The sequence below is a fragment of the Toxoplasma gondii genome, chromosome VIIb (genome assembly GCF_000006565.2).
Source record: "Toxoplasma gondii ME49 chromosome VIIb, whole genome shotgun sequence".
NCBI classification, from domain to species: Eukaryota; Apicomplexa; class Conoidasida; order Eucoccidiorida; family Sarcocystidae; genus Toxoplasma; species Toxoplasma gondii.
This window is the reverse complement of record NC_031475.1, coordinates 2,630,569-2,651,255: the sequence shown is the minus strand read 5'-3', so window position 1 is coordinate 2,651,255 and position 20,687 is coordinate 2,630,569. Positions and strand designations below refer to the sequence as shown.

At 52.8% G+C, this 20,687-nt stretch overlaps 3 protein-coding genes across 3 annotated transcripts; 2 read left to right on the top strand and 1 right to left on the bottom strand.

Moving 5' to 3' along the window:
* Positions 1–1,380: 1,380 nt before the first annotated feature.
* Positions 1,381–9,268, bottom strand: TGME49_259870 (hypothetical protein). Its single transcript, XM_018781221.1, has 2 exons — positions 2,910–9,268; positions 1,381–2,114 (listed from the first exon to the last, which is right to left on the bottom strand). The coding sequence occupies exons 1-2, from the start codon at positions 9,041–9,043 to the stop codon at positions 1,883–1,885; spliced, it is 6,366 nt and encodes a 2,121-aa protein (XP_018637056.1). The 5' UTR covers positions 9,044–9,268; the 3' UTR covers positions 1,381–1,882.
* A 2,322-nt stretch (positions 9,269–11,590) lies between these two features.
* On the top strand, positions 11,591–14,708 carry TGME49_259880 (hypothetical protein; the record flags this gene model as incomplete). The annotated part of the gene is made up of 2 exons (XM_002365131.2): positions 11,591–11,899; positions 12,112–14,708. The coding sequence occupies 2 exons, from the start codon at positions 11,591–11,593 to the stop codon at positions 14,131–14,133; spliced, it is 2,331 nt and encodes a 776-aa protein (XP_002365172.1). The 3' UTR covers positions 14,134–14,708.
* Positions 14,709–16,413: 1,705 nt separating this feature from the next.
* TGME49_259890 (Kazal-type serine protease inhibitor domain-containing protein) lies at positions 16,414–19,259 on the top strand (the record flags this gene model as incomplete). The annotated part of the gene is made up of 2 exons (XM_002365132.1): positions 16,414–16,516; positions 16,714–19,259. 2 exons carry the CDS (start codon positions 16,414–16,416, stop codon positions 19,257–19,259), a joined length of 2,649 nt encoding a protein of 882 aa, XP_002365173.1.
* Positions 19,260–20,687: the final 1,428 nt, after the last annotated feature.

Genomic DNA, 20,687 nt, shown 5'->3' with positions numbered 1-20,687 from the left:
ACAGGAGATTCAATTCACAAGGCGGAGTTTTTTGCGTAAAGAGCTCGTTCTTCCAGACAACGGTCAAGGTCTATCGAAACACTTCTACGTCAACCCCACATATATATATATATATATATATATATATGCAGATCCACATATACACTATTTATATATATATATATATATATATGCCATTAGTGCAGTAACATAGATGGCAGTTACTCATACAGACATGGACCCACTCTGCATCCACATATATCCATATTGTATATGCCAATATATCTATATACTAATGTCCGTGTGTCATAGAAAGAAACGTGGGGTGTGTGTTCACTGCTTCTAGGTTTCCTCGCATGCATTTGTTATTTTTACCTAGCAGACAGGGGTGTCGCATCCGCTTACGAGCCTCGCTTCTGTGCTTTATGTCTCTCTGGTTCTGAATAATTTGACGAACACAGTAGTAACTATCATAGTCTGACGGCGGGCGACTCTCCCGCGCACCCAAGCCGCTCGTCTTTGCTGGCGAGCTGCAGGTGAGAATGTATATCTAAAATGCACGCGTGGATCTATGCTACATTGAATACCTTAATCATGAAACGCAGATTCGAGCGTGTGTCAGGTGAACATTCGATCTGACTTTGATCACTGTAAACACAAAAGCTCAACGCAGAAGCTGAGACTGGGAATAAGAGTCTCTCTTGAGCAATCTGTCTACAACGCCCTTTTGACTATAAGATCGGCTAAAAAAAAGGTGAAGCAAGTACAAGCATCAAAGCTGCAAAGGTGATGGGGAAGTACCAACGACTAGTTTGTTCTTCTATTCCACAATAATAGTGTAAAGACACCTGTTCCAAGGAAGTTGAAGAAACACATGACACTGCTGATGCGGAAGTGACACCAGTGCTATTCGCTGCGCTTTGCGTCAAAATTCCTTGCCTTCCCGTGATGCCGGATTTTTCTACTGTCTCGATCAAAGTGCCCACCACGACAGTGGTTCACCGTGCATCAGCATGTTCGGTTTCGAATAGCCTGTGAACCTTTCAACGCCGCGCTTCGTTTTGTCAATGTTTCTCCTTCCGCTGTATTCTAACAGACATTTGTGAGGTTTCTGGTTCCTCTATACCGGCTCTCAACCCCGCCCCCCTGGGCAACTTATTGTTCAACGCTGTTCTTCCCGAATCGTGAAAATTCGGGCATCCGTCCACCTGAAGCCGAGAGCTGCCAGCCACTTTGGCCGGGTCTGAGGAACTATATTTCGCGCATACGTTCAAAAGGCAACAGCCACTGCCGATTTCCTTCACTGAAATGAGGCCTGCGCCCACACGCACAACCTGTCACTCTTCCACTTACAAACAGATATATATATATATATATATATATATATATACATCCGAAATAGGTCGTTCTTCCTCTCGGATGTACTCGTAGGTATATAAGTATAGATATTGATTTGTGTGTGTGTGTGTGTCCACACACATGTTAACATGTTTTGTTCCATGTAGCATTTCAGACAGAAAAAATAACGAGCGACTGCTGTTCCTCGTGCTCCTAAGCTGAGTTCCACAGTCCCATGCCTTTACATGTCCAGCACCGTGTAGCTGCAGAAAAGTGCGAATCTCTGAAGAAAATGTCTTCTTCTCCCTCAATTCTAAAGTCGTCGTAAGCTCCGTTGTCTTCCCGTACGAACGACGCATCTGCCTCTCCTTCCTCGACCTTCTCTTTACTCCCAGATGCCACGTTCTCACCTGTTCCCCTCTTGTCCACTTCTTCGTCTCTCTTCTCTCTTTCTTTCTCTCCGTCTGCCGCCTCGCAAGACCCACTCCCCTGGGCAGCATCCTCCTTGCTGCCACCCGGAAGAGCGACGGGAGGAGAGAGCTCACTGGAAGGACGCGAAGAATGCTCAAGCGAGGTAGATGGGCTCCCCGCATTCGACGCCGTCGAGAGCCGAGAACTTAGAGAAGAGAACGAAGAGAAAGGATCGAGACAGTCCACTTCCCAAATGTCTGTCGAGGTCTCCCCAGGACGAAAGGCGCCGACAAAGAGGTCCAGGCCCCGCTGCTTGTCTGCGTCGTACACGCAGTTGTTGAAGTATCTGAGGTAAAGGAAAGGATCCATTTCCAGCGTTCACTGAACTTTGAATAGTGACAGAAACAATAAACAAAACAGGAAACGTCCTGCTGACTTGTTGAGGCATCTGAACGACAGAAAGGCTCGACTTTCCACCTTCGAATTTCCGTCACCCACTCTGATCACACTTCGAGTTACGCCGTGTTGAATGAGCATTCGGGCGTTCCAAGCTCGGATCTCAGACAGTAGTCCCAGATTGATAAAAGGCGGTGCACTCTAGGCTGCGACCGATTCTGAATGGTAGGAACTTTAGCGCCGCACAATACGCCAGAAACGACACACAACCAGCAGCTCTGTGGGCTGTCCTTCAGCTGGCCATTTTGCTCTCAGGAGGTGGAACAGCAGAAGACAAAGACAAGCCACCGGGCGTACCGGTTGCAGCCCAGAAACGGCGCCAGAGACCGAAGAAAAAGCGAGGCACGAAACCGCACGAGCGACACAGTCTGCGGGCGGCTCATGTGTGGCCGGCAGTTGCAGGCTTCACTGTTTGCCTCATCGCGGCAAAAGAAAAAGAGAGAGCAAGTCACAGAACGCCGCACATATCGAACAAGCCCAGAGACGTGACTTGCGTCTCGAGAATCACACAAAACTTCGTAGGTTTCCTTCGTCACACACCTCCCGCATCTTCGTACCCACAAGACTCTTGTCTTCAGCGTGCCATTGAACTGCAGTGAAAGCGGCACTCACTGACAAGCCAGCAAACGTCGCCGGAAGCTCCACCTTCCTTCCGACTCCCATGCAGAAGCGCACATTCCAGGACCTCCTACCGCAGGATGAACCCACAGTCTCCTTTTGCCTACCTCTGAACTGCAATGAGGACGTTGCTGCGTTTGACAGCTCTCCAAGCGCGTCGCTCTGCCTCGCCGCCAACCTCTGCCTCCTTCAGCTTTTCCACAGCCTGCACCAGCTCCGCAGCTGAAAATTCCGCTGCATGCATCGCAGGAGACCCCGCGTACTGAAGGGCGAGGGCATCGCCCACCTCCCGCCAGGCCTCCCCAAGCAGCTGAAGAAGTCGCGTGGGCAGTAGATGTAGGAACGGTGGTGGAGACGCGAATGGTGCAGAGTTCCCCCGAAACGTTTTCCTCAACAAAGGCGGAAAAGCTACGGACTCGCACGCCGCGCAGCTCGCGCGAGAAGAAAGAGGCAAAGAAGAGGAAGACGATGAGGAAGAAGACGCAGAAGAAGAAGGATAAGAAGCACGGGGAGAGGAAGCAGAAACGGGAGAGTAAGGGGAAGAACGAGGAGGAATACGCGTGGAAAAAACGGAGGAAGAAGAAGCAGTGCATGAAGAGGAAGACGAGAAGGTTGAGGAGTCCTCTTGCTTTGATTGCTTTGTGTGGTAAGGTGTCCAGCAACAAGCTGAGGTAGTCCAATGCAGAGAAGAAGACGACAAAGACGGAGACAAACGCGGACGAGAGGACGCCAGTCGGCCTGAATCAAGAGCAGACGGATCAGGGGTGGCGTGATCTGAAGCAGATTCTCTCTGTCGGGTCGCGACATCGTTTTTCTCAACCACTGAGGGCTCAGCCGCCTCGTCAGAGCTGCTCGACGCGGAGCGACTGAATGCAGAGGAAGAGTGGGAAAACAAAGAACTCGAAGACGAGAGGACTCTTTGGCACCTTGGACTGCCTTCCAGGGTCCCGAACCCCTCTCTCGTTTTATCGCGCGAAATGGCAACCGCAGACGACGCAGATGAGGACGACGTAGAAGACGAGCAAACAGAAGAGGAAGACGAAAAAGACGAAGAAGAGGTTGACGGAGAGGACGAAGAAGAAGGAAGGGTAGGGCGCGAGACTATCGGCACGTTGTCCCCTTTCTGTCGGTCGCTTTCCTCGTTCCATTCGGCGTGGTTTCCCCTCTTCTTGTGGAGTTCGTCAAGCCACCAGACGGCCGGCGCGCGAATCGGATTACCTGCAGCTTTCAGACATATTGCTCGCTCGCAGAAGTCCCAGGCGCCGTCGTGAAGCCGCGACGATCGAAGCAGCGTCGTCAGATGCCGGTACAGCGCGGCGACACCGAGGCCGAGCATGGCCAGGTTGGTGCGGTCGAGGCAGTCGACGCAGTTGATGCGAATAACTCCATGTTGGAATTGAGTCACGAACCCTGACGGCTCTGCTTCTGCTTGGCTCGCCTCCGCGTGTTCCCTCTGTTGCTGCCAGTGACGTCTTTCCTCCGCGCCTCGACGTTCTTTGTCCTCAGTGCTCGTCTCTGGTCTCTCTTCCTCTTCACAGCCTCCTGCGCTGCTTTCCGCCTTTCTCAGCTGGCCCGTGACGCCCCGAGCTCCCCCCGGGTGCATGCAGGCCAACTCTGGTTTTCGTTTCTTGTAAGCGACACACACGAAAGAGCCTGTGAACTCAAGGGACGTGGCGACCAAGGCAAAAAGCCGATGGAGTGCCTGATCGAAGCCGAGGCGCTTGTCCGCGTCCTGCCAGTCGAACGCCTCATACGCCACTTCACAGAAACAAGTCTCTCTTTGGTGCAGACTCAAACTCTGAAACACCTGGTGAAGTGCTTCTACACACGTTGTCCTCTGCATCAGCGCCGCTCCACGAGGCTCCCCGCCTTCTTGACCGCTCTCGCCACGCTGGCATTTGTCGCCGTCTCGAGTACTTGGCCACCTCTCGCGTTTCGACGAACAGAACAAATAACCAGAAATACGTGAAGCTGAGGCTGCGTCTGCAGAGGCGTTTGAGGGAGACGAGACGAGCGCGTGAAACGCAGGAAGCTCCGGCGAGGCGGAGACCGAAGGAAACGAAGAACCGGCGTTCATCGATGCGAAGGGGTGGGCGTCAAGACCCGAGGAGGGAACCCCGAAAAAGGCCTCCGTGCACCTATTGCCCATGCGGCTGTACATACACCTGAAACAGACGCCGTCTCGTGTGTAGCATCTCGGTCCGCGGGGCTCCGTGTACGCGTAAGTCTTTTCGCAATGTTTCTCACCTTCGCTCTGCGACTTCCACGAGACCCACCGCCGGGTCCACCCAGGCAAGGCCTCTAGATTCCTCGTCTTGTCTCTCTGTTCGCTTGCTTCCTCCGTGTTTGTCTCTGCCACCTTCACTTCAAAACGCGTTTGTTCTCCTCGCTGCGTCTCTTCCCCGTAGCAAGGCGCGGCAATAAGGATGTTTTCGATCTGTGATGGTTGGCACACCTCCTCCCAAATCTTGTTGCGTTCCGGAATCGGGAGCACACGCTGCAATCGCAGCAACACTGCATGCGCTTCCTCTCGCTGCATTCTGTTCACTGCCTCGAGAGCAGCTCGATAGTCACTCGCGAGCTTCATCTCCATGTGGCCCAGGGGTTGCTGCCGCACGAGGTCCAGGCACAAAATCGGACAGCCGTACGCGCGGTGCAAGGCGTCGAAGTGATCCTTCGAGTGTACGTACAGCGGATCAAGCGCGGGGGACGAGAGGCGTAGCGGCGGACTGATGTTTTGCAAGAACGTGGGTAAAAGAGACGCCTGAGAAGGCAAGTGGCCCCAAAACACCGGCACAGACCCGCGCAGCTGCACGATAGAGGCAACATCTCCCGAGAAACGCAAATGAGAAAACGAAGAAGAGAAGGGAGGAGAAGACGAGGAAGACGAAGGCGAACATGAAGCCTCTGATGCACCCTGGACAAGCGATACAAGCGCCGGAACAGAGGACGGCGGAGAGGTGGAGACCTGCTTTCTATGGGACTGTATGTCGCCCCCGCGCCCTGGGAAAGTGCAGATGCGTTGCTCAGACTCCAGGTTCGCGCAGCCGTCTCGGCCTTCCTTCTTCCTTTCTCGAGCTCGAGACACGCGCCAAAGAATCTGCTCGCACTCGACTTGGTTCGCTGCGACAGCGCTGTCTCTGACGGTGTCGAGGAGCCGAAGCGTACATAGCGTGTCTTCAACACAAACCCTGGAAGAAGGAACCTCGGTGTTGGTTTCTGTCGCCTCTGAGGGACCTTCCTTCCGAGGCAATCCAGCCTGCTTGGGGACAGCGAGGCCTCTTCTGTACCACCTCGCGCCGGCCGCCAGTCTCGACCTTCGAGCGATGATAACGACGGAAAACAAAGTGGCTGTCTCGTGTTTCTCCCTATTCTCATATCCATCATCTTGCTCTTGCGCCCCCGTATCTGTCGTCTCGGCCCGCGGCTCACACGAGAGACTGTCGCTCCTCTCATCGGCGAGGAGAGACACGGCGCGTGTCTCCAACGAGGGCACCGCCGCGCTTACCGCTGGGGAAGCCGCAGAAGCCACTGGCACGGGAGGAGACAGTGGAGAGGGAGGCTGCGGAGACGGCCGTGATGCAAGCGTCTCCGAAGACGCCATCTGTTGTTCACGTCGATGTCGAGGCCGCGTCCGCCGTCTCAAACGCCGACGCTTCGCTGAAAAGAACTTCTGCACGACGCAGCCTTGCTGTAGAAGAAGCAACCAAGGCGACATGTCGGGAGACACCTGGCAGACGGCCTGGCGCTCGTCCTCACCTCCGCTGGGCCCCCGCCGTGGCGAGGGGCCGACGCGAGGCGTTTGTGGGGTTTCGCATGCGTTTGGATTTCCTCGGTTTTCAAGCACTCCAGGCGAGTGCACGACGTTTTCGGCCACTTGTTTCTTTGTATTTGTTTCATCCGCTATCACTCGAGGACTGCCACCTGGGCATATACCTTTGAATATCCGAGGCTCCGAAGTCGTTTTCTCGAGAACTGTTTCATCCACGCTTGTGTTTCGAGGTTCCTCCGGTGCCTCAGCGGCGCGAGAGGCCTGATGCGAAAGTGGCGGAGCGTCCGCAGCAAGAGGGGCAGCAGGGACAGCGAAGGGTTCGAGGAGAAAGAGATTGAAAACAGCATCGAGTTTCTTCCCGTTCAGCAGCTCCAGATGTGTGCCTGCTCGTCTGGGCTGTCCTCTCCTCCCTCGTGTGTCTCGGAAGCTCAAGTTCTCGAGGTCTTCCTTCGGAACGCTCCTGCTCCGCTCCGTCGCCTCTTCAAACTCTCCTGGCAACCTCGAGTCTCGCGACGCGTGACCCAGCCCCTGGGCTTGCAGCGACTGGGTCAGGTCCAGCGTGTGAGCGAAGAAGAAGGAGAGCGGCGGCTGTAGAAAGACCTGAAGAAAGAGTTCTTGATATCTGCGTTCAGCCGTCAGGAGCTCTGCGCTACTGGCATGGTCCGCCAAGCCTGAGAAAGGCCAGAGGCACGCCGAGGGCGGCATGACTGCAAGACGAAAGAGGGAGAGCGCGCATGCAGCGTCGCTGGGGTCGAACTCTCCAGACGAAGCTCGAGACGCGGGCCCCCTGCCCTCGGAGTCGAACGAGTTTCTCCCCAGAGGAAACGAAAAGGAAAAAGACCTCTGTGAGCTCGGAGCAAGGGGGGCTTTCTTTTGCGACAGGTCTGCAAGCCATCGAAAAACTGTTGCGGTTTCTTCGTTGGTGGAGGACCCAGGGGAAGAGAAGTCTAGGCTGCCAAGCGAAGACGGGGGTTCTCGCTCTTCGATCAAGTCACAAAACGCAGAGAACGAACCCTCCTGCGACGACTCGAAGAAGAAGAGCGGGAGAAGGTCAACATGGCGCAGAGTGAAGACGCTGTGGACACCGCGGCGTGGCCCGTCTGCTGTCTGCATGCGGTTCTCGCTTTCCAGGAACAGGCATGCACTGGACTGGGTATCTACCCTGTCTCGAAATCCACGTCGCCTCGTTCCCCTGTCGGCTGCCTCCGCCTTTTCTCTCTCACTTGTCTTTCCAAAACCCACGGCCCTCGGAACGATGGAGTCGACAGCCCCCAACGCAGCGGTCTCCTCACTCTCTGTGGCGAGAACGAGGTAGAAGCCAAACAGAAATCGAATGGCACCGAGGAGTCCGCAAACGAGTAAACTTCCGTCGCCTTCTCGCTTGTCTTCTGTATCTTGTTCGAAGGTCCCTCCCCACTGCGTTGTGCTGCCACCCTTCGTACTCGAGGCCTCTGCGGAGGCGTTAGTGACCCCTGCCGCGCCGGGGAAACGGCAGGTGCCTTGGCTCCCAACTAACGAGTCTTGAAGCTGCAGGCCCGTCGCAGGCACCTCACCGCACCGGCGCATTGACCCTTGACTTCGTGGGCCAGGGTGTCGTCTGGGTTCTTGACTAGCCAGAACATTGGATCGGCGTTCGCTTCCTCTGTCTCGAGTGCTCACGACCGTGGCAGCGAGCGCATGCAGAACCGCCCAGACACGCGGAGGCGCAAACTCCGGGAGAAGCAAGGGCCGGTAAATATGGTTGTGGGCGCGGCGCCACTGTGCCCGGCGTCTCTGAGCATGCTCAGCTAGCCGGTGGAGTTCCTCTCTCAGTTCGAGCAGACAGGCCCAAGACCCCACACAGCGTTGATGGATGCGCGGAGGGGACAAAGGCCAGACGGCGGGGGGAGCGCCCGCCGAGCCTGGTGAAGCGGCAGTCGCCGCAGAAGGCAGAGATGAAGCAGTGTTGCCGGCCCTGATATTGGCGCCAAGAGAAGCGAAAAAAGAGACACCCGTTTCCCGCGACCCGCCTAAGACAGGCGCAGAGACACTTGGGTCGCACGCATTCGCGCCACAAGTGTGTGCAGCGTCCGCGAGAAGAGGGGCGTCTTCCTTTTTCTCAGTTGTCTCCCCCGTCGCGTGCGGTATTTCACCTGCGCATACGGCGCCAGCAGCATTGTTCCTCGCTGATGCTTCAGCTTCTCTTTGACGCCTGCGTCGATTGCCAAGGCGAACAACGTCATCGTCAGAAATCATTTGCTTCCGAATAAGCGCAATGCGCCCGACGCAGGGGCAGTCCCGGACAGGTGAGGCTCCATCGAGACGTCCGAAGAATTCGTTGTTTCCGCGGGCACACGAGAAGGCGCTTCGCCTCCGACATCTCCCCTCAGGGAAGGGGCACGCAAACGCTCCGAGGAACAACACAAACTGCGGAAAATTGTACACTGTGTAACTCTCGATCTTCTCCCAGGGCTGCATGGTTGGACTCATGAAGAGATAAAGCGATAAACGTCTCCCTCAGCGAAGACAGTAAAATGCGTAACCCCGTTTACGGACGTCAGACGAGCTCGAGGTCTGAAGACGAGACTGTGGAGGAAAGAGCGTCCGTAACATTGAAGGAAGAAGGGAGAGTCAGATCAAGACTGTGACACCCTACCCTTGGTGGACTCGATGGAGCCACGAAAAAAGGAGGCATATATATATATATATATATATATGGCGAGACGTGCACTGTCACGGCCAGATGGAGAGTAGATCTGCTTTGAAGACTGAGGGAAGGCAAGAGAAGGATGAAATTTAAAGGAGAAAACGAGACAAGGCGCTACACAAAATCTCGTGACGCGAGCGCACCTGGGTACGCTTACACATACTCAATGACCTCAGAGGAGGAAACATCCCGGTTCAACGGTGCCGCGTCAGAAGAAAAGGTGCGAAAACGCATTTTAAAAAACAGCTCTTCATGTGCACACTAGCACTGTAGAACGAACAAACAACTTTTACGTATCAGGCATACGTATGAATAGTCAGGTTCTGACATAAATACAGTGTTATGTGTATATACATTGTATTATATTTGTATATCATATATGTATATCTATAAATGTATATATATATATATATATATATAGGGGATGGCCCACGGGTTGCTTACGGATTCATCAACAAATGCCAATGTACACTGAGGCAGCTTTCGCTGGACAACCTTGATATCTGAGTGTTTCATTAATGGCTGAAACAGTTGTTACATGTGTTTGTGTACAAATAAGTAGATGCGGAAAGAAGACATGCGGCGCAAGGTCCGCGGTTAGGACACGACCCTGCTAGCTGGAGACTCGCTGCGCTGTGCTCCAAACGGGCTAGGGGAACAGGCGTTGCAAATCGCGCTTTGTGGCGCTGAAACACTATAAAGGAATATTTCCTCCTTCTCAGGACCGGCAGTTCGAACCCTTGATAAGAAGGAGAATGGTCATCCATGCTTCCTGCCCCGGTTCCAAATGTGAAGCACGCCAGAAGATACGAAGCACTCGCAGCAAGACACCAACTTTCCAATGGGAAGAGCCGAAGGAAGCTGCATCACAGGCTTGCTGTCCAGTGCAAATTTGAGCCTGTAGTTCCTCTGTAGAGTTCATCTGTCTCTAATAAATCCTCTCTGTAATTGAACCCGGAAATGGGATCCGGAGAAAAGTGACCCAGACGCATGCGCGGGACAAGCGAGACGGCACACTGGTTCTTTGGATGGATCTACATGAGCGTAAAAGCCGCGAAAAAGAAGGCGAAATTCGGTTACGACGAAGGCACTGAGCTCTCTGGAAAGAAAATAAGGTCAAGCATGTGAAAAACTCGTTTCAGCGGAGACTTGGCAGGTGATGCTCCCGAAAACGCAGAGTGAGCTCAGACGGAGGGGGGTAGCCACATATATCGAGGAGTCGGGCTGAGACTTAACAACTACAATGACAGGAGCTCTCTTCTTCCTGGAGCCTTTTGGAGTTTTAGAAGAAACGTTCTTGAGAACTAGCAAAATGGCAACATGTCCTCGCTGCTGGCACTAACTTCTCAAGGTCGTGAAACAACGCGTCCGAAGAGCTACAGGGTGGAGGGGGGCGCTTCCCAACACACGTTCTGTTTGCGACGCTACGGATAAGCTTTGCTTCGTTGCCTCGTCTCGCCACGCCGTGATGACAAAAAGGATTCCTCAACCTGCCGTACGAAGGATGACTGGATGCCTTCGGGTACAGTTCTTCTCAGTAGTTTAGTTGTTGTGTTTCATTTGTTGTCGTCAAGAGCGGCAGATGTACCACGCAAGGTCTCCTTGGCGGGCGCTCTGCAGTCCGTCTCCAATGGACTGAGACATTCCCTCTTTCAGCGTTCTGGCAGTAACTTGTGCGATGAAATAATTCTCCTCGTGTGGGACTGGACGACTCTTGCGGAATCGACATCTCAGGGCTCAGCCGTGGATTTGTGTCATTCCGGCTGAGATGGAATTTTTGGACCAGGCTACTTTGGCCACCCTGGCCACGTTTCTTCTTTCCAATGAGCTGCCCAAGCTCCGGCTTCTCTCTAAAGCACTCAATGGTCGTCTTTTCCCCGTTGACTCGTTTCGGCGGCTTATACGAGAGCCGCGATCGCTGGTCTTTCCAGCCGAATGGGGACAAGAGAAACTGGAAAGCGTGAAGAATCGCAGCAAGCGTGAGCAGCTTTTCGAGGAAGGAAGCCAAAGAGCGCAAGGCAGTGCTGTGCCAGAGGCATCGGAGGTCCACAGCGTGACTGCGTCCCCGCGGGTTTCCCTGGGCATACCGGTTTCATCAGTTGCCCCTTCCAGACGAGATTTCAACTACCTTCGGGTTCTGGTGAACTTACCCCCCCCACCGCCGCATTTGCTGCACCTGACTCTTCACATCCCGAAGAATTTACGCACAGTAACGCGTTCGTGGCTGCGAACCTACCATCAGCTTCTGTGTGTGGCGGCTCCTCACCTGGAAACTCTGCAGCTCGTCGAGTTTTTCTCAGCTCGTCTGGGGAAGGACCTCATGGTACGCGATGGGGCCGTTCATGATGAAGACAAAAACGATGACGCCGCGTGCTCAGCAGACACTTCGAATCCACGAGAGTCGATTCCGCAAAGTGACGCAGTCGCCCCGGAGAATCAGGAGAACCGTCAAGAAGAGGCTCCAGTTTGCTCGTGTCAGTGGAGAGCTCCTAAAAAGCACGAAGCTCTGCCGCTTCCCGCCTTTCCGCGACTCCGTTTTCTGGCAGTGCGCAACCGGGGCGGGTGGTCTGTCTGTCCACCTCTGCCGTGTGCATTTACTTACCTGTTCCTCGGGGATTTGCAGACCGGCGATTCTTCTCGTGAGTCCTGTTGGGCCTCCTCGGAGTCCACAACGCCTTCTGAAGCGTTTCCTGTCTTGAAAGACATCCGATTTCTCGAGTTCACCACCATAGGTTTAGCTTTGTTCAGGCAGTTTCTAGTCAAACACAACGTGACGTCTGCGGAGCACATTGCGATAGGCATGTGGCACATGAGTCCGTTGCAGGACTTTTTGTTGTTTTTGGTGCGCGAGAATTCGAAGCCAAAACGGCGATTCCACAAGCTGAGGAGTCTAGACGTGCACGGAGCGAGATTCATATGGCCACCAGACGAGTTCTGGTATTTCTTTTGGCGAAGTTGGTGTGACTTCACGCAAATCTGGAAGGAACGCTTTCTTCAGCGCAGCTCAGACAGCGACCGGGGAGACGCGCGACGACGAGCTTCTGCTCTGTGTGACGACCACTGGACGTCTTGCCCCAAAGATTGGTCTACATGCCCTGACCAATGGGGAACAGACGACGACCCGCTACTACGAGTTAGCGACGGTGACTGCGAACCACAAGACGAAGATTTGGTGGAAGAAGGTGGCTCAATCAATGACGAATTCCTGTCGGATGCGGGAGAGGATGAGGGGAAAGACCGCGAGAGTATCGTGCGCATGCTGAAAAGGCTTCCCTGCCTTCGCCGTGTTCTTTTGTCAGGTTTTGTGGGCACATTTGTAGCCGAGGAAGCAGACGAGGCCATTCGCTTTTTCGAGGATATCTTCCCCCAAGCAGTTGTGGACGTGGAGGGCGAGATCATCGTCAGCACGAATGCTCTCCTGGAGGCCGTTGTCCAAGCGACTGCGCATCCTGGGTGGGCGTCCCGACTTGATTCGTTTATGGCTCGAAAAAGGGAGCAACGCGCGCAAGTGACTCAGGCGACAGGGTCACGAGCAAGCCCATGGACAGAAGATTTTGATCGAAGTGGAGTGACTGCGGCCGCCGTGGGAGCACCAAACAGTGAAGTCTCAACCTCTAACGCCGAGCTAGAACGGGATGACGAGAGTGAGCATCTTGCACTCGAAGGTCGTCGGTACGATGAGCGGAACTGGGAAGCGTTAGATGGAGTCTTCCTGTCTGAACGAGGAAAAGAGAATTTCGGTCGGTGGCTGGCTCTGGGCGTCATCGAGGACGTTTACATTGAAGTGAGTGATCCAACCTATCCAAAAGTGCATTTGCAAATCAATGCATTTCATCGATATTGCGTGGCTACATATTTTAAATGTTTGGAACTGCCAACAACCAAGATGGAGGATCCCGTAGGGCAAGACTGGGGTCTTCCATCAGTGTCTGTCCGTCACGTGGTGCAGTGGGGTACGAAGTATGTTCAGGATTTTTTAGATATTGTTTCCACCTTCCGGCACGTCATTCTCAATTTGGATTACATCTTCTGGACAGACCGGGGAGAACATGTAGACGCAAACGCTGAGAGATGCCTCGGATCTGAAGCGGGCGAAGCATGTAGGACACCGTCAGAGGGAAATCTTATACAGAGCGACGCGCCATGCGCGCGCACAGACGGTCGGGCTCAGGATGTCCATGACGTGGCAAAAGCAGATTTCTCCGTAGATCAGGAGTCTGGTGAGACGGACGCGGAGCCCCCGCCGGTTGTATCGGCTGACAGGCGCTTTCTCCAGTGCTCCGAAAGTTCCAGCCCTGCCGACGGGGCCAGTATCAGAAGCAGCGACGCCGGTGGCGAACGGTTGGTGGCTTCGGATAGAACGGCTCACCAAGGGAGCAAGGAGGTTGTTCGTTTGGGTGAATTTGACGGTCATTTCCCGAACGTTGTTGGGCTTCTCCTGCCCCTGTACTGGATGGATGATGCAACATGGTCCACTGATGAGATAGCGCGAATTGCGGAGAAGTACAGAAGCCAAACGCAGGTCGTACGCATCAAAAACCTTTTTCCGATCATGGGGGAAGACGCCACGGTAGACGATCCAGTGTCACTGATGGCTCGAGACTTCGAAATTGTGACACGCATCTGTAAAGACACAATGCGTGTAATTGATTATCGCGTTTACAGCTTTTTCTCGTGGAAGGATGAGCTCGGCCTCGATGAGAACACGTTGATACCTCAGTTCTTGAAGGAGTTTGTATCAAACAATCCTGAATTTACTTTGGCTAAGCGCCTCGACTCTCCTTCGATGACGCAGGCAGGTGTGGTGACTGTCGGACAAGAAGCGCTTTGTCAATTGCGCGTGTACATATGGATTAAACGAGATGTGCTGTGAACGTCAAACATGCAATGTGAGCAAACGGCAAAGATGTTCACGAACTAACCTTTTCATAAATTATTGAGCGGTCCACCAAGCCCCATGCATTCGTTGTTTGTACTGCAGACATAAGTGAAGCGCAGTTCCTCGGAAAACGCATTTATTTGTGGACGTAGCCTACTCACCCCTTGAAGGTGTTAACAAAGACTAATGGTGCCGGTTCGCTGATACGATCCTATTTGAGCAACAAACGAATATAAGGTGGTGATGTAACAATATATATTTTGAAAAGACATTTAGTGGTGTGTTTTGCTATCAAGGACGTTGTGATTTCAGATGGTAAGGTCTGTGATCTGGCGGGATGTGTGCGCAAACTGGTGTGCTGAACGTTTATCTTGACGAAGGGCTCCCTTTCACCGATGCGATGGAAGTATGAGCCCGATGGAGGACATCCGATTGCAGTTCCGAAGCATCCATCCTTCTGCGGTGCTGAAGTCTCCTCGCGTGTTTTTACTGTTTAGTCCAGAAGTCAACAATACTGTTGCAGTGTATTGATGTATCTGTTCAACCCGCATGAATGTTGCGAGACAGGTTGCTACCCACCGAATGCAGTATCGACTTGAGATGGAAACGACTCCGTCACAGCTGCGCAGTTTTCAGTAAAACAACACTTTAGTTATTATTCTGAGACCCACGAACGGTCCTGTGTATTTCAGGAATTCGGAATGTACTTGGTAGTGGTACGCCTTGGATCTGGAGGAACTGAGTCCCCCGACCGCAGGTGCAGATCTTACATTCGGAACACAAATACAACTAGTATTGTAGAAGAATCACGCAACTGGCACATCGGCATCCTTCTAGAACAATACTGGTTGCCGGGGAAAGTAGCGGCATCTGACATTGGCACGGGCAGGAAAAAACACCGGTGGTAGAAGGGACTTCCCACTAGTATACCAGTCATTGCTCAGAGTGGACACCCAGCGGTCTGCAGTTCGGGTCGGTAACGGCAGGAGCACTCGGCCACGAGGTGGCACTCACAAATTCTAAACTCCACCATGTGGGGTGCCTCCTAGTCCATGTATATTGGCTGTGCTTTTCTGAGGGAGCATGTCGGCATGAAAAGCACATTACTCTAAGAGGGCGCCTCAAATGTCTCTTAGCGGATGTCGGTACACGTCTAAGCATAACGCCTAGAGGTGTACAACAACGGGAGTTCAGCGGGTGTTCGTATGAAGTGCATCTCTCATAAATCAATTTATCAAACCAAACACACGGAAGTCTCTTGCATGGCCAATGAATGTGGTTTGTCCTGAGTGCGGAATGGAAACCGAGAGGTGTTGAAATGTAGCCTCCTTGGTGAAGTGAGAAGGCACCGCGCGTTACACACTTAGTAACAAACTAGCTTCAATGCAAGGAGACAGACTAACAGGATGCCAGAGACAGAAGTGTCAACTGATCCATTCATCGACTGTACAGTCAACTCGTGTCTGGCCTGCAGTGTTCGTTAGGAAGTGAATCAATTCGGCGCAACCGCTAGCGCACAACTAAAGCTGAAATTTGCGGACCTCAGTACACGGTGCATTACTGGAGAGAAAATCTCGGTCCAATAGGTTTTTTGTTTCGATGCCAGCCTCTGCGTGGTAATGCGGATACAGTTCAGGAAAAATATGTTGATGTGAACCAGAGTAATTACATCGCTAAAGAAAGGCGCAGAGCGAGTTTTGTTCTCTCGTGTTTTGAGCACTGCCGTTACGCCAGGAGCCCCGCCTGCCACGCGGGATACGTGCGAGCCTATCTGGTTCGGACAGGTGCTGGTACGGAAGCTGCCGATTCAAACGGCTTTGTACAAGGCACGTTCCGTCTATGGACCAGGAACGGTTCCCTAAGCATGTAGGGACGGCCACAGGAGATCGTCTGAATAGCCGTGTGCCAGAGGCAACTCCCCAGAGATTTTGTTTTCCGCTAGAGTGTTTCGCGGTCGCAATAATATGTCGCTTTTTTCCTCACGCGAGGTCAGGGTTCTGTTCTCGAGCCACTAGGAAGGGCGGTTTGTAACAGAGATAGTCATCAGGCAATGCTTTTGGTTGAGTTTTGAGTAATTTGTCTGGCGTATGTCGGCGCCCTCGAGAGGTTGCAAGCTTTAGTTGAACAAATATTGTGATCCTGGACAAAAAATTAACAGCTTCAACACCAAGCGCGCCCTCTCCGAAGACTCTGGAATAGCGGACCAGAGATCAAACAGAGATCCAAGACTTTTTGCCGCAACTTTAAACGCCAACAAGACGATAATTTGAGACAATGAAGTGGTTGCTGCTGTGGGCTCTCGCCCTCTTAACTATGGGCGAGACGCTCGCTCTGCCGAATTCCCGGTTCGTGTCCGCGAATGATCTTCCTTCCCCAGGTACGTCAGCGTGAAGTCGAGACATCGGGAGCCAAATATTAATGTTGGTGTTTCACTTCTTTAAAGGAGCACGACTAGATATTCTTGTTACCTCAGTCGTATGAAGTGGCAGTGGCGTCGGTATGTCTGCTGCAAACAGCAGAAGAAACACTTCACGTGGGCACGCAGTGTGTCCCTCTTTTTCGTTTTCTGCTCAGCAAACGAGAACATCAAGGTCGCTATCACTTTCAAGCTTGAGGAAGAAACTCTTCGCCGGCGACTATACAAATCCATTCGGAGCTCAATGACAGTGGGCGAACTGAAAAACGCGTTGAGGACAAAAGAGGCGTGGGTCGGAGATCTCTCAAGCATCACATCTGCTCTCCCAGCAGGTACTGGAATCAACATGGTGATCTCTGCTGATGAAGTTAAAAAAACTATTCATCGGGACTCCACTACACTAGGCGCGCTACTGCGGCAACAACAGGTCGCTATGGGAAAGGAAAGAGACGACAGGTCAAAGAACCCAGCTATCGTCAGCGGTAAATCGGATCTTTACAGCCGGACAGGTCAACATGACCTGAGCGACGCCCTGAGACTCACAATCACGTATTCGCCAGCTGTCGACAAATCCAACCTTCTGGGAGGCGGCGACTGGAACATAGCGCACGCGCTCGAGGTCGATTCCACCTCATCTGCTTCCCCCACCCAAAGGAAATTCAAGAGATTGCGCAAGTGTATATGCCCTCTACTGTACCAGCCTGTTTGTGGCGTTGACGGTGTAACGTATAGTAACGAGTGCTTGCTCAAGTGCAACAAGGTCCGGCCAGAGCATGACGGACCTTGCGAGGAGGACTCTGCACCACCACCAGACGTACCGGGTCCAAGACCAGAAGATTGTCCGTGCCCTCTGTTGGATGAGCCAGTTTGCGGCAACGACAATAAAACGTACAGCAGTGAGTGCGTTATGAAGTGTCACGGTGTTGACCTGGCGTACAACGGCCCCTGCCTGGCAGACAATCAAGACTCGACAGCCAGATGCCACTGCTCTAGTCGAGTGGATCCGGTATGTGGTATGGACGGACTGACCTACCCAAATCAGTGCATGTTGCGGTGCAATAACGTGAAGAGGAAGCACCGGGGAGCATGCAGCAAAGTAGGCAGTCCCGAAAACTGCTCGTGCTCAGATACCGTCGACCTAGTGTGCGGTCATGATGGCGTTACATATAACAATAAGTGCCTGATGGAATGTCACGGCAGCACACTCGACCATCTTGGCGCCTGTGACCTCCTACGAGGATCTGGGGTGGAAGACGACTGCGGTTGTACCCAGGACTACCAGCCGATTTGCGGCAAGGATGGCAACACGTATTACAACAAGTGCTTGTTAAAATGCGAGGGTGTTAAAGTGGCTCACAAGGGTGAGTGCACACCGGCGCCTGTCCCAGATTCCAACAGCTGTGCCTGTCCCCTGATCGAGGATCCTGTTTGTGGCAGGGATGGTGTCACATACGCGAACGATTGCCTAATGAAGTGTAACCGCACCCGACTAGCGTATCGCGGAGAGTGCAAGCAAGAGGATGATGAAGTCTGCGACTGCCCCAAGGACTTCGACCCTGTTTGTGGCAAGGATGGGGTCACATATCAGAACCGGTGCCAGCTGAAGTGTGCCCGAGTCAGATTCGCACATGGTGGTGAGTGCGGATCAACATGTCAGTGCAAATTTGCACTTTCAGAGCCTGTTTGTGGTGTTGATGGCAAAACATACGCTAATCGGTGTCTTCTACGATGCAACAAAACGAGACTGGACCATATGGGCCCGTGCACTGCTGATGAATCAAATACGTCACCAATAACTGCCCTAAAGACAGCATCATCACCTGAGAGGGAGTGTGCGTGCCCTTTTAATATCGACCCCGTCTGCGGTATGGATGGCAAGACATATGATAACAAGTGCCTCATGCGGTGCAGCGGGATTCTCCGGAAGCATGACGGGGAATGTGTAACGGAGCAAAAGGCTTGTAACTGCCCAAAAACATACGACCCTGTCTGTGGAAGAGACGGGGACACCTACGACAACAGTTGCGTCATGAAGTGCGCGAAAGTCACTATGAAACACCGAGGACCTTGCGAGGAAGATGCAGAGGGTGGCGAAGCAATCCATACATGTAACTGCCCAAAGATACACGACCCGGTTTGTGGCAGGGATGGAAAGACTTATGAGAACGCGTGCCTGCTCAGGTGTGAAAAAATCAGACTTAAGCATTGGGGCCGCTGCGACGACCTGGAGACAAGTTCCACACTCTGCAAGTGCTCAAAAATCCATGATCCAGTTTGTGGTGATGATGAAGTAACTTACAACAACGAATGCATGCTCCAGTGCGCCAATTCAACTTTGAAGCACAGAGGTCCCTGCCAGAGTGCCGAGCTGGAAGCCGAGACAAACAGCAACGCATGCATCTGCCCGAAAGTTTGGGATCCAGTGTGTGGCAGAGATGATAAAACGTATGCCAATGCCTGCACCATGAAATGTAAAAACATCACACTGCAGCACAGGGGACAGTGCCAGAATACTTCTACCATTCCATCCCAAGGCAGTCCTGTCACTGATGGGACGGAAGTGCAGGACGTGGGTGACAATAACAAGCCGAGTTTGACAGAGCCCGCGCGTACTGCAACCAAACGAGCATTTAGTCCAACCGCGTCTAGCAAGACCTGGACAAAGAAATTCGACTCTGAACCTTTCTTGGGCAAAGGGCATTAAATCAAGCACTGACTTGTTTTAAGTTACGACTTCCGAGTGCGTGGGTTACAATTCCACTCCCAGCTGAAGACTCTGAGGCTGGCAAACAAGCTTCTTCCAGGTGGCTTGTGAGTGGGTTGAGGGATTTCACCATGTTGGTGATTCAGTCTCATTAACGGGTGACATGGTGTTATGTGACTGAAATGACAGATATGGCTGTGCTGTGCGTCTCACCGGCTATTCGTGAGTTCGTCAGTGAAAGATTGATCGGCTCCGCAGCAAGAGTTACACCCACACCTCAGGTTCTGAATGTTGCCGTGTGCGAAGAGGGCGCGGGTTAAGAGGACGAAAACGAAAACAGCTCTTGAAACGCAGGTGCACATGTTTTTGTCTCCTCACGGGAGGTAGCTCGTTTAGCTTATGTCGTCATGTGTTACATGCGACCTTCTGGTGCTTTCCGAAGCATTGCATCTAGTGTTTGGGAAGTTGCATAAGTCATCTACAGGGTCCTCAAATCTCACGGCATCAACACGACTCCCTTGCATTGAATGCGGACGCTTCTGGGCATTTCCCCTGGTTACGAGAAGCGCATTCTACACTTCGACCAGGTATGCAGCCTGCTAGAGAAAGACTGACTGACCGGGGCACACAGCTGATACACTTCCCTTGACGCCTGTTAGCCAAATTAGCGAATGGTGAGCCGACAGCGATTGGATGCGGAGCAACTTGCTTCTGTAAGGGCAACCACTCAAGGCATTGACCCATCACGCAGACGCGTGTTTCTTGTTGGTTGAGAAATCCACGGAAGAGACACAATAAAGAAAATGTTGTCTTGATGATGCCGGTGTGTTGAATTCGACTATGTTGCTCAGAACGCGACAGCGAAAGGTGGTAACCCGGCACATCCTTTGAATTCGAGCATTTGCCCTCCACCGTTCCCGTCCGTAGCTCAGGCGTGTGCCAAAAGGCGGATCCAGACTGGTAGCAACTGCTACAAATATCATCGGAATCACACACCTTGCTGCACAGAGTTGAGTGCTGCTGCTGCTCTGATAGACTTTGTTCTATACGTTTGATATTCCGCTAAAACACTACAACACCTCCTTACATGGCCGTTAAAAAGAGGGAGATGATGGCAGCAGCTGATTCTATTTCCGACCTCACTTACTCCGTTGGCGTGTCTGTCCTGATAACTGAAGCAACCGGAAGGCACAGGAGAGTATGTCACAGAGGTTCTGCTGATCTTGCGTGTCGCTGTGTCTCGGAAATGAATCCTCGGTAGGCTTCTTCAGTGTCTTGTAGTAAGAAGACAGACGGATCCTGTCTGTCTGTGTAACAGAACGGCCACGCTACAGTCAGGCAGTTTCCCCCCTTGATGTTTACTTTGTAGAGTTCGGTAGTTCTCATTTGCTGTCCCCTTTTGTACCTGCAACTTTTGCCGGCGTATCG